This window comes from Lonchura striata, chromosome 18 (genome assembly GCF_050655825.1).
Source record: "Lonchura striata isolate lonStrDom1 chromosome 18, ASM5065582v1, whole genome shotgun sequence".
In the NCBI taxonomy this organism is placed as follows: domain Eukaryota; kingdom Metazoa; phylum Chordata; class Aves; order Passeriformes; family Estrildidae; genus Lonchura; species Lonchura striata.
In genome coordinates, this window is record NC_140720.1 from 5,947,184 (window position 1) to 5,960,933 (window position 13,750).

At 41.2% G+C, this 13,750-nt stretch overlaps 1 protein-coding gene across 4 annotated transcripts in view; it reads right to left on the reverse strand.

The window, feature by feature from the left end:
• ANKFN1 (ankyrin repeat and fibronectin type III domain containing 1) overlaps positions 1 to 13,750 on the reverse strand; it is a 126,596-nt gene that overhangs the window by 13,688 nt on the left and 99,158 nt on the right. For all 4 annotated transcript variants that reach the window (XM_077787376.2, XM_021555428.4, XM_085556503.1 and 1 more), the window contains 7 exons: positions 12,855 to 12,954; positions 11,594 to 11,726; positions 10,892 to 11,008; positions 7,457 to 7,672; positions 5,229 to 5,395; positions 3,672 to 3,822; positions 1,723 to 1,891 (listed from right to left, as the gene is read on the reverse strand). In XM_077787376.2, coding sequence (XP_077643502.1) covers positions 1,723 to 1,891; positions 3,672 to 3,822; positions 5,229 to 5,395; positions 7,457 to 7,672; positions 10,892 to 11,008; positions 11,594 to 11,726; positions 12,855 to 12,954 — 1,053 coding nt within the window. The remainder of the gene's footprint in view (positions 1 to 1,722; positions 1,892 to 3,671; positions 3,823 to 5,228; positions 5,396 to 7,456; positions 7,673 to 10,891; positions 11,009 to 11,593; positions 11,727 to 12,854; positions 12,955 to 13,750) is intronic.

Consider the following 13,750-nt stretch of genomic DNA (forward strand, 5'->3'; position numbering starts at 1 on the left):
TGCTGGTACCACAGCATCCCATGCAGGCTCTATTGATTTGTCAGACCCATGCAGGCTGTGTCCCTGAAATGAGAGGCACTCCTGCCCCTGGCCTGTGTTCCACCTAATGAGAATCAAATAGTCTGCACAACCTCTAGTGAGGAGATTAATTGCATCAGAAATTAATATGCTCTGTGCATTAACTTGCATAGCAAGGCAGCAGACCCCTCTCACCAGGAGAAATGATGTGCTCCATACTCAGAGGCCTACAGGCTTCAGGGTGGCACATCAGAAGATAAAAGTTTGGCTTTAGGGCACTGCAGCCATGGCCATGTGACCCAAAGCACTGAGCTAACTCTTACATTAGCTTTCCTTTGAAGGGGTAACTTTTCCTTGGCAGACTACATCATGTATTGTGTGGCCGTTCCACTCATAATTGCATGGCAGCTCAGCTGGCATCTGCCCTCCCACAGGCAGCAGAAACCCCCAGAGCTGTCACAGCACCAGTGTGCTGTGGCTGACGGGGCATAAATCCAGAGCTGTATTCCTGCCTGATCCAAATGAAATTTGTGGTGCTGTGTGATGGTAGGTCATGGATGAGTTGTGGCTGCAGAAACACAGGTAAGGCAAGACACTCCATTAATATCTCATCTCCTACAGAAATGATTTGAGCAGCACTTGGCACTGATACACAGGAGATAGGGAGGCAATGGTGTCACAAAGATCTGGGAGGGATATCACTAGGGACACAGCTGCCACTAAGGCCTTTCCTGCAGTGGCTCCTGGTGTACTGACTTGATCAGTGTTGGCTTATATCTGTCTCTCTTCTTGAAGGCAGAGGAAAGAAAGATCCCCAGTTTTACAGGCCAGAAGGAAACAGAGCAAACTGATGCGTAAGGCTCAACAGCCCCAACATTTTAATATTCTGTCTAAAAAGAACTATTAAGTCTTTATGAGTTGCTTTTATGTGGAACCTTTTCTTTTCTCTGTGGACCAAAGAAGAAATAAGAAAGAGAGGACCTTGAAGCTTAAGCATCTTATGCCTTCTATGAAACAGCTGGAAAATTCTGTTTTGGGGAATTCTTGCCCAGTCAGCAGTGCAGTGGAAGAGAGCTGAATCTGCTAGAGCACAAGATGTGCTCTCCAAGGAAAGAGATTCAAGTCCAGTGCTTTGGCATTTTTCACAACAGGCTTTTGCTGAACCACAGCAATAGGACAGTCTCCTGCATTTTTTCCAGGTATCAAAGGGAAAAAGATGCCCCTCATATGGGAAAATCTATTCAGACCTTTCACAAAGCTGTGAAGGAGTCAGACCTTGAGTAGGACTATCTGTAATCAGGATCTGCATACATCCCCATTACAGAACCAGCAATTATCCTTGTGACAACTTCGAGGGATGGTTTTTTTTCCATCTCCTATCACTCTCCAGCTTTGCTGTGTCATGTGCAATTTCTCTTGGTTTTTGTTTTAAAGAACATCATCTTGCAAAGAAGCTTATAGACGCATAGTGGATAGCTGTGGGCCTTGCTGTCTGCTTTGCATTTCAATAACGATGGCTACAGTGCACGCTTTAACCACCCTGCTCCCTCTGTAACTTGTACACCGTTATAGGGAGTGTTGTTGCCAAAGCCATCATGTGATTTATTGACTCTCCACTGGGACAAGGGGGAAAACAGATACAACTTTGTGATTTTATTATAAGGAGACTGGGTTAATATTTCTAGGTGAAGCAAGCTACTATACCAAGTTCAAACATCTGAAGAGGGAGGTTAAGAAATCCTGAGTGTGGGGTGTAAGGATTATTCTGTCCTGGGGCAGTGCAGACGTCGTCTGAGGCGGGGAGCAGGAGAAGAAAGGAGACATTGTGACCCAGTTCCAACACCTCCTGTGTGTACAGACGGAAGTGCTTAGCCTGTACAGGGACACGCGCGGGGGAAGGAATAGGAGAGAATTACAACATGGCACTTATATAAACAACACCCCAAATGATATAAAACATTAAAGAAAATTTGCACAACATCAAGCTCGGAATTTTTATAAAACGTAAATATTTGGGGCGGGGGTGGGGGGCGGTGGTGGCTAAATGTGGGTTCATGTCACTACATAAAATAAAGATTTAAAGCTGCAATGTTCCACATTAAAACAACACACACAGGCACAACCCCCCTGAAAACAACATTTATGTTTCTTATTAGGCAGAAAATGATCACATGCCATGTGCTTTTCAAGATTATGATTGCATAATTATGTGAAAACATGAAAATGGATTCAATTAAAAACCTTTAAGATTCAATTTAGGGTTGGTTAAAAGAAATATGCAGCTCTCCCTCAACACAGCACTGCAAAGGTTTAACAAGTGCTGCAGCGAGAGAAAATGGCCCAGGCAGAAGTGGCCTGAGCTGCTCAGAGCTGCTGTGTGCAGCACTGCCTTCTGCCCTGGCTGTGCCCCAGTGCCACTGTCCCTGCTCCTGGTTACGATAAAAATAATAAAAACACATAAATAAATCCATGGAATTAAAAATGCAATTCATTAACATAAAAGTTTGGTGCTGAGCCATGAGACCATTTGCATCTGTGTTTAACTGCAAGGTCATGTTGATGTCTGTCTCTCAGGCACAATGGATGAGCTCAGATGTTTGGCTGAGCTGCAGCCTCAGGAACATGTTGCACAGTGATTTCAATATTTTAGTCCCTAAGTTTATAAGAAAAAAAAAAGTTGCACAAAAGGTATAACCTCCAAGCAAATGCAATAACATGGAGACCTGTACAGAGCCCTATTGAATTAGAGTGACTGACCACAAGGCAGCACACCATCTATCTTAATTTTGGATTTACTTGAGTCTTACTTGGCTCTTCCCTGGCTAGAAGGTGAAGCACTGATGGATTCCTTTTTAAAAGCAAAGCCTAAATCTTTCAAAATCAAGAAATGTAGAACCAGATTAATTTATTTTAAGACCAAATCATTCTAGCTGGACAAACATATCTTGAAGTGAATATAAAGATGATTTACTTCTACTTTAAGACCTCTTTACCTTTGCAGACCAAAATAAAATGGAATTCATGTAAACAAGAAACAAACTTCTTAGCTTATTTTTTAATGAATCTTTCACATCACAGATTATTCTCCCTGACTTTATTTATTCACATATGCATTTCTTGTACCTAAATGTAAAGCCAGAAGCCAGACACCTCTCCTCACCCACAGAAATCTGGAGGTCTGGGACTTTGTGTTTTAGAAGGGACACTTTCATCTGTGTGCAAAAGAACAGCAAAATGCTGTGTCTTTCGTGGGCCTTTCCTACAGCCTCACTCGAAGCCTCCCAGAAAACAGCCACTTGCTGTGCTTGCCTGCAAAAATGCCTCTTTTTCTTTGTCAGCCTTTTAAAGGTGCTCAAAACTATTATTTTCATGCAAAAGTGCTTCTTTGGACCTACCTGAAATTGCACAAATAACCTAAAAGATGAAAAAAATAGCAAGCAGTTGAAATTTGCCTCTTAATCCATGTCCAGGACAAGAACTGTTTTACTGAAGATGTTCCCCCTTAGAATAATGGAATACAAAACTTCTCTGCTTTGCTTTTCTTGCAACCCTGACATTGAATCCCTATTTTTCAGTGACACAGTTTGTAGCTTTTTGTTGCATTCTTAAGAATGGGGTTTTAAAAAGGTGATAAATCCCACAAAGGCAAATACCTGATGCAGAGGTAGATTGATCTGTTTGAGGAGAGCTTTCACTGCTGTCTGGAGCTCATACAAGAACAATTGAGTAGGGCAGTCTGAAGTATGATCCATACTTTCCACGTATTCTGAGCCAGAAAGTGTTTGGATCCATTCCCACTCATCTCTGTATGTTGAGTCAAGTTAAAATTAGAAATATAACAACAGTTCAATGCACAAGCAGGAATTCAGTGCATGTGCATTTGGGATCTGTTGATAGTTTAATCCTCATATACCAAAACATTCTAAACTTGTGCAATCTTGATTAATCTTTGAAAAGTTTTATTTTTCTAGCACATGTACATGAGACTGAACATTCCTCTGGAAGTCCAACTGCCTTTGAAATATTTCAGTAAGGCTTCTCACTTAAGGTTTTCTCTTTCACATTCTTCATTCCCTATCTACCACAGTATTTAAGAAAACATGCATTTGAAATTGCTACAATTAGCAGGAAGTTTGATCTCTGTGCAGGACTAGCTTCTACTGACTGCAGCCAAAGAACTTCCTGCTTTCCTCCATGTGTCTCTATTTGAGACCTGATAAACATGGGAATCATAGTTCTGGATCCAATCCCTAATTCACCCTGCCCACTATTCAGTCTTGAATAGCAGCCAGCATCAAACATTAAACGAAAAATGTACAGGAAACCCCACTACAAGAGAAGTAATAGTTGTGGTATAATCTCTTCCTAAATAAAGATCTGATTTTAAGCTTGAAGAGTCAGGGATTGCTATAAACTCTGAAGCCTTAGCTTTTATATTCCTTCCAATGTTGTTAGTATTCACTACTACATTCTGGATATCCTTGTTGTCTATGTAAATATCCAGTTCCTTTTTCCTCATGCAAAATTCTCAGCTGATTGCTGAAATGATACAGGATTAAAAAGCTCCAGAAAAAGGTCAATAAAATGTGTTTCCCACTAGGCAAGGACCAGGCAGTACAAGCAGAGCCCTTGCCAATGGATAAGGGAAGCAGTGGGCAAGGGGAAAATGGCTTTCCCAGAGCACAGAAGTTTGCTGGCTAGCTGTGTTTATAAATATGGTTTTCAAATGCTGTGTGTTTGCTGTGGTTTAGAGTGAAAAAAACCAGACATCACACAAGAGAATAAACAAAAAAATTCCCCACATCAACACTCCATAGTCAGTGAAAATCCATGGGAAGGGTGGCACTAAATCTACTGAAGGCTGAGTCAGGGCTGCAGGCTACGATCTTGGAACATTACCCCTGTGCAGGACTTGAATAACCATGGAATACCATCCCTAGAAACCAATGGGCCCCTATCCATGTACCCTGCATAGGTCTTCAGACAGCTGGGAAAACTCAGGTGCACCTGTTTAGCTCAGCAGGGCTCTCTGGGATGGCAAACACTGGAGCCAAACCCTTCTGCCACACACCAGAGCCAAACCATGCTGCCACCTACAATTTTGCAATGGCAGAATTGCCTCGGCATTAACTTTAGATCAATTGTTCCAAAGTTAAAACAACTGCTCTCTCTCTCTCTCTGTGTGTAAGTGTATCTATAAATTCACTTACTTGGAGACATTGCTGTTGTCTCGGATTTTGACGTGACACAGGACGTTGGGCAGCTTCTGCAGCACCAGCACTTTGATCTGATCCACAGAGCTGCAGAGTTTCAGGTAACCCAGATACAAGCCGGGAGGGAGGCGCTGCTGACTTCGTTTGTGATAGGAAAGTATGTCCTGTTTTAAGGGAAACAGTCCTGCATAAAAATCTCATCTTTTTTTCCACATAAGCAGAAGAGTTTGGGAGCAAAAAGCAACAAATGTTTTTACAGCCGTCGTTCCCAATTCAAAAAGCATTTGAGCACATGCTTAAGCATATGAATAATCTCTGGTAGTTCGGGTGCACTTGGACAGCTTCTCACTTAAAGCCATACACAGGATCTCTAAGGTCTCTGTGTCGTGCAGGAATTGGCTCTGACAACCTGAGGTTTCAATCTTCTGCAACTGTGGTGTTTAAACTGGCTTAAATAACCCCCACGTCTGCCTCTCGTCCGATCATTTCAGTGGTGAGGCGGGTCAGGGAACTGATTCCTCTGAAAAACAACTTGGGAAAAGGAGCAGTTGTTTTTCAGCAGAGCAGTTCCTTGGTTTGGGTTTGGTTCGTGACTACACAGAGGGAGCAGAGCAGCACTGGGGAAGAGCTGGGAGAGAGGGGCTGCAGGAGCCAGGACTGTCCCCAAGGATCCCAGCCCACATCTCTCCAAAAACTGCTCTGTATCACCTGCTGTCAACAGGAAGATCTCTGTCAGCATGGGGGTTGGTAGTTTGCAAACTTGAACAAGTGGCAGCATTTTCTGAACAAATATCTTTACCAACAAATACACCTTAGAAGAAATTATTATTGATGGTGAATTTGCTGAGGCCAGGAGACCTTTTTAGGGCTATGTATAGCATTTCTCCAAAACTACCTGAAAAATGATGTCTGCTGCCATCCATCCTGAGAAATGTGTGCTTCTGCAGTGGGTGAGGATTAAGACACCTGGCCCTATGCCTTTACTCTTGGAACCATCAAATTATCTGCCAGTGCTATGCTTGGCTCTGACCAGTGCAATTAGACCCTCATTTTCACAAGCACTTCATGAACAAAATACCCACTCGATGATTAAACAAGTAATAGAAGAAAGGGTGGGCATTAGATAGGAATGTGTAAACCATTAGGGGAACATTTTTTCCACTAGGATCTCTGTGGAAATCTGATCAGGACTGTAGTTTGCTTTTCCTAATATAAAACTTTTGCCCAGATTGACAATTTTCTGCACCTTTAACACATTGTAATACATAAAATCTAGCATAGATCAGGTAAGTTTTATTGTCTTTTGGAAATTTTTTAACATTCCTAAAACCTGGTAACATATATTTTGATTGCCTGTCACTTCCCGATATGAAAAGCAGAGCCTGTGCCAGAGAAAGTGCTCTAATTCAAAAATTAAGCACAGCAGCCAGCATCTCAGGAACAATGCTAAAGAAGGCACTAAGACAATGATTTGGCTTGTATTTTGGGTAACTGGGCAACAGTTTTGGGGAGATTGGCTGCTGCAGAAAGCATGTATTAATCTTAACATGAACTGTCTCTGTTTAATGTGTGCTCAGAGATAATTCCTGAAGGGCTGAACCCTCACAGCTCTCAGGGATGGGAGCTGAGCTGAGTGTGCCAAGCAGCTTCTCAGATCAGTCCTAACCTTGGCATTTTTCTAATTGCAAGTCTAGGAGCATGTGATGCAGAAATTAAAGGAGGGTTATGGTCAGTAAAGGATTCCTTAGCAGCTATACCAGGCTCCAAGGAACCCTGAACCCCACAGAACAAGCTTATTAAGTAGAACAGTAAAGTTTAAAACCTAGATTTAGTTTTCAAGGTTGGATGGAAAAATCTTACAGAGTGTAGAAATTCTAAGTGTCTCTATAGGTGCTTAAGAACATCCCAGAGAATTTTAAAGCTTTTTTATATCCTTTGCTACAAAATTCCATAGCCTGGTTTCCCGAAATTGATAGAAACTACTATTCTCTGCTAGGACTTTGAAGTAATTTCTTTAGAATCTCATGGATATTTTGCATATTGAGGATCTGATCCCAGATCCACTGGAAGTAATATAAGTCTTTGCTCTCAATGGGAGCCTTGCCATTAATTTTATTGGGCACTGGACTAAGGCCTAAAATTCTGCAAGATGTTTCCAAAAGTCAGGGCTCTGGCACAGGCTTTACAAAAGCAAATAACACACAGTAAGAGAAGCAAAGCACTACCTGGATTGTTATAAGCAAGATGTCTAATGCTGTTGGCTCCTCTGGAGTTGAAAGGGATTTCCTCTGGCTTTGTAGTTTGGAGACCTGCATCCATTTGCCATTAAAAAATGAGTACAGACTCTCCACTTCTCTTACAGTAACTATCAGCATATTGCCATGTCGATCCTTGATTGGCTCATAAAAAACTCTGCCTAAATTGTGAGTTCCCAGCAAATTCTAGAAAACGAATACAAAATGGATGTTATTTATCACATATCAGGAGAGTATAGTTTGAAATGTAACTTTGTGCTCATCGACATCAGTCCTGCTGGCTTCACTAAGAATGAGACACATTGTGTTTCTCAAACCCTTGCCTTACAGTCATATCATTTAGTGATAAAAAGAAATATTTTCCCTTAGGTTGTGTTTGTAGATTGAGTTGTGGATCCTATGAGGCATTTGGTCCAGCAGTGCTTATTCCAATATGTAATGGAGAACCTCAGAAAGACTGTTATGACCCAATGCCTTTGTAAAAGGCAAATTAATTCACCTATTTACTGCAAAGAAATTCACTTATTTGTTTCAAACTTCACAAACTTCCTAGTTTTGCCCGGTCATGTAAAGATGCAGGATGTGATTTTTGTAAGCACTCATTGGTGTGCTAGTGATTCCTTTGATATGAACTTATTTAAGAGCTAGGTGCTTATCTGAACCTACTCACAACCAAATTTTAGAAATCATATAAAATTCTTCCTTTTTTTCCCAAATCACTCATAACAGACATTTTAAATATTTTTTGCTATGTTCATTAACTATAATCTCCATTTTCTGTTCTCCATTTAAAAATTATTCAGATTATTTTCAGCAACAAAAGCAAGAGACCTTCATGTTTGTGCTGAATGTAAATAATTCTGGAGCTAAAATGTGGAGTGTGTTTGTGAAGCACAGGATTTGAAGAGACATGAATCCTTTTACTTCAGATACCAAGAATGTGCTAGACAAAACAGGCAGAAACTGACAAAACTACCAAGGCAAAGCTCTCCAGGAAAATATGTGAGGATTAAAGAAAAGTAATTTTAAAAGACTCCACATAAAATACATATTTTGGTTAAAATGCCTTTCCTCACACAGTAAGGCGTCTGCTTATAGGTGCAAACACACTCAATCCAGTGACCAGCCACTGAAGAGATTCCCAGATGTTGTAAAGAAAAATGCATAACATTTAAAATATGCTCATTACTTTGTGATTTTTCAAGAGATCTACAGTAAGCTGGATAGGGAGAAGGGTAGTGTAAAAGGAAAACTTGAATTCACAATGAAGCACATTGTATCTTTGGGGAAGTACTGTACATTAAATTAATGACACTTTAAACTGATAGATTATACTGAAATTAATTATCTGCACTTAGCAGGCAATATTTACTTACCAATTTTAATGTTAAATTGTTTCTAAACTCTCGGTAGTCAGCACAGTGCCTGGGTTTGGGCAGTATAAGTTGTCTCTTTCAGCTTTGTGCATCTCTTTCCAGGGCAGGCTGTTGGTGTCTATGTAGCCCATCTCTTTTGCCTTTTTAAACTTCTGTCTTTTGGGGTTTGTCTCCTTTTCTGGCTGACTCTGGGTGTCTTGAGTGTACATTTTGTGCTAATCCCTGTGTCTCCAGCTGGGGCAGATCCTGGCAGTAGTCCTTAGCCATCTAATTGTCATACTAATCACTGCGGCACGTGAATGTGCCCAGATATAAACAAACATTTCTTTATTGTCACTATGTTGTGAGTGACATTCCAGCACAGGGAAAGAGGGACCTACTAATATCTATATGGGACTGATTTATGCCCTAAAACACTTTTGTATCTGCTTAGCTTTTTACACCATCACTTGTGCTTTGTTTGCTTCAGTTGTTTGGTGGTAACAACAGGCAAAGTTGCAGTCCCTGTTGTCTCTGAATGCACTGATCTAGTCCCTGAGCAGCTGTGTCATCACTATCTTCTCCATTCTGCATTCCTGCAGAGTCAGTCTATTAAGTGCCTCAATAAAAAGTATTCAACCATATAAATTTTATTGAGATCCTTTGGCGGATCCCACTAGGCCACACACCGTTGACAGCTGGGTGACAATCCCTGTGCTCCTCAGGGACCAAGCAAACAGAACAGGCATTTAGGGCAATAAATTTGGCAAAACTTCAGCAGGGAGTACACCACATGGGCATATTTGCTGTGCCTCTGTGCTTCAAGCTCTGCACTTTGCATCTGTGGTAGCCAATAAAACCACGATGCCCTGGGGCTGTCGGGTACCTCCCTGGGCAGTTCTTTGTTCAAGATCTGCACAGGGGAGATGGAGCTGAGCTAACCAAACGTGTGCCACCTGAGCTGAGCCAGCCCCAGCTTCCTGGGGGGGTATTCAGCAGGTATAGTGAGAACCTGCTATAGTGACAGCTCAAAGGACTGACAAGCAGCTGCTGCTTAACACAGGTGGTCCTGCACTAAAGGTGCAGCAGGCTGGCTTTTGGGGCACGTTGGGGAAATCAGTCCAGACAGGTGCTGCCCAGGAAGGCTGCTCTGCTGCTCTGCTGCACAGCATGCTCAGCAAAAGGTGTCAAACAAACCCCCTGTGCATACTGTTAGCACACAGCTGCTGCACACCAGGTCATGGTGCTGACACAGCCCCTGGGGGACGTGTGGCCAGCACAGTGGCCAGCAGTGAGGATCTGCAGTAATGCCAGGAGTGCACCACAGATTTTCTGGGAAGTTTCAGTGACTTCAACAAAAGGTAGAAGAAAGTGAGGTTGGATACACTTTTTCCATAACAACCATGCACGCAGCTTTTTGAAAATGTATTTTCCCACAAAAGTAACTACTTTAATGAAAGTGTCTGCCTGCCATCTAGAGATTTCATGTTGTCGTGAAACCCGATTTAACCCAGCTTCAAAGCTTTACAATAAAGATGGAAATGTTCTGCTGGAGAAATTGTAATTTCTGTTTGCATAACAAGTAGTGAACTGAGACTCAGAAGGATTTAAGTGTTCAGTAACACTCACGTTGTGTCTGCAGCAGAGGCTGGAATAGAACAGACTTTAAATGCTTTATTAAGAGATTAATAATTAATAGGCCCATAAGAGACTTTTGAGCAGCAAATATCAGGATTTTAACTGAATTCCCAATCTGAAAACTCATAGGCTTGTCTGCCTGGCCATTATCTACTGGTTCAAATCTATTTGTTTCTTTGTCCGTTTCTTTTTTTTCATTTTCGTTTCTTTGTCTTTTCTTTCTTCCTATTGTTTCTTTCCTTTGTTATTCCTACTCTTTAATAAAACTCCTTCCTTCCTGGCAGGAGAGGCTCAGTGCCTCATTTCACTGGAGCTGAGAATGCTGCTCCAAAGAACAGTCCCAGGGACAGCTGGCAGCTCCGTCCCTTGCAGATCACTGAGCTAACAGCCAGGAATATGCCACGGCACCCACCTGTAGCTGTGCTGCTGCTGACAGCATCTTCTGCCTGGCCTGGAGTGCTGTGGATGAGGACACAGACACAGCCATGTTCTGCCTCAGCCACCTGATGTCATCCCACATGCAGGACAACTGCAAAAACAGATCCACTTCAACCAGTTCTTGTTCTCGGCATTTGCAAAAGCAGAAGTGATACTAAAATGCAATTTGGACTTGAAAAATCAATAGATATTGCACATTTTGTGTTTCTCCAGATGGCAATCAGCTGAGTGGATAAAGATGGCACAGATACTGACTCACACAGGAGGTGTTCTGTAAACATCATGAAACCCTTTCAAGTGATTTTGGACTACTGTGGTATGAAAAAAGTAGTGTGAGACAACCTGAGTGATGGCACAACCACAATACCAAATTTAAAACCCCTGGTTATTTCTTTAGACTCTTGCTCTAAATGTCCATAAAACTTCTAAGTGCCCACATAGCAATCACTCATGTAGGATCATACCTTAAGAGTTAATTGTACCATTGTCAGTGCCACAGTCAGGATTTAATCCACATGACTGGTTTGGGAAAATTACCTTTCACATGAGAGATAAAGCATTTCATCATTCAGCTTTTTACTGACATAATTTCATACATTCGGAGTGGTGAGTTAAGGCCTATGCATTGCTAGCAACAAATTTGTAGAAGCAATAGATGAAATTAGGCTCCCATTACCTTTGTGAACCACAGGAAATCCTGCATAACTGAACTACTGTGAGAGTCATCGATTTCCACAATTGGGATTTGATCTTCATTGGTTACTAACAAATTGTCTTTGTAAAAAAGTATAACAGATAAGTAGAGTCCCCTAAAGAGAGAAGGAAACACTATCAAACACCTTTCATGTCTATTCACATCCATGCCAAATTTAGTCAAAGAATCACAGATGTTAAGTTCTGATGAAACAAAGTGGATTATCTGGTCAAAACTTCTGTGTAATATAAGGTCATGCATCTTCAGTCAGTGAATTCTGAAAAATATTTGGGAAGTTTATCACTTTAGATGATGTGAGACTACATGAATCTAAGAGATTATGGATCTGTGCGAGCCAGATCAGTTTCAGTTAGATTTTGCCAGAGTACACAGTACACAATGGAGGCCGTATGCCCTTTAGAAATCAGAAATTTTACTAAAACTTATCATTAATGTGCTTAGTTCTGCCCTCCTTTACTTCAGAGCAAATGTGAAGTAACTCAATTGAAATCTGGTGGGTTATTATGGGTTTACATTGGTATAATTGAGTGTAATTTGGCCAACATATCTGCAAACCTGTTTATAGATATCATTCCTTTCAATATTTACCCTCACAATTAGCTACATATGTGAAGTGGTTACTGCAGGGAATTTAAAGACTCTGGAGAGCTCTTCTGAAAGAATCAAAATCTTACCAAAATACAAAGAAGAAAATGCAAATTGAACACTCGTGGCAATGAAAGAAGAAATAATCCAGAATACGCAATTTCCATTTGCTAAAACAAATAATCAGGGCTGCGAGTTGGGTCACAGTGGGCTGCAAACCCAGCTGGGGAAGTCAGAGTTGTGTGTGTAGCTTGTTGCCAGTGGACTATCCAAGTGTTATCTGAGCTATGAATGAATAAATGTTGTACTTTCATTAATGAGCAGCAACAGGGGCAGTGCTTTCAAACAGCTCAGTAGCTGCGCTTTGGCTTTGCACAGAATATTTCACTCTGTAACAATTTGAATCCACTCCCAAAAGTAACAAGGAAAAGATTCTGGTGATTTCAGTAGAAGCTAGAGCATTCTTTTCCTGTCAGCTGCACCAGTCTTACACATCTGTGATTTTATCAATTCATTCTGACCAATTGCTGTCTCATCAGTAGTGACATGTTCACACATATTTGTGAGGTGCTTTTCTCTAATACAGAACAGCAACTGCCAAAATTCAGATTGCCTCGAACAGAGAGGAATGACAAACCTTTTCAGAGTCTTCACAAACTTGTTTGATGAATGGAAAAGGTGCTTCAGGCTTCTGGAAACCGATTGCTTGCGACCAGCATTTTGTAATTTAGAACTTTCTGAAATGGGAAAAAGAAGCAAACCCAACCCAGCGCTTAAGTTTCAGTTAGTGTCTCATAAAAACCTTTTGTTTCTTGAACCACAGTACTAAATTTCAGACAGTGCCTATTACATTCCTTTCAAAAGACATTTAGAAAGATGCTCAGATGCAATCCTTTGATGGTGTTTTCATTAACTTACTGATACAGAGCAGCAGACAGTTTCCTTACTTGCTGCAAACTCAGACAAGATAAAGCTCTTTTGCTCTGAAGCAAGCTTGAACCAGCCCTCCATGCTCTTAATGTTTAGAAAGGATGGGAATTCTATAAGTGGTCTCAAAAACCAAGAAGGGATTTGAATCACCAGTCAACATTTTAGGGTGTTGTAATTTCTGAATTTCTTACCACATGTAGCTTAAGCTTCTAAGAAGTAAATAATTGGTGCACTGGCTGACACTGACATCCCAGCATCACCAGTGTAACCTAAGGAAAAGCTTTAAGGGGACCAGATCAAGCCTCATCTGTCTGTATATCACATTAAATGCATCTGCTGTCTGCTGGATCAGTCTGTGTCTCACAAACGGGATGGGACCCTGACTGGCTGCAGACTCAGGATTTATTATCTGTCTGTACCATACAAGCAAACAACAAGAGACACAGAGAAAATAACAACATCCATGCAAATCCAGATCAGAGACAAGGTGGCAGCTTGTGCAAAGCCTTTTTCTACATTTTCTTTGAACCAACAGCATAAAAGGTGCAAAGTCATTATACCCTAACCAATAAGAAAAAGACCCATGTGGGTTTAACATTAACA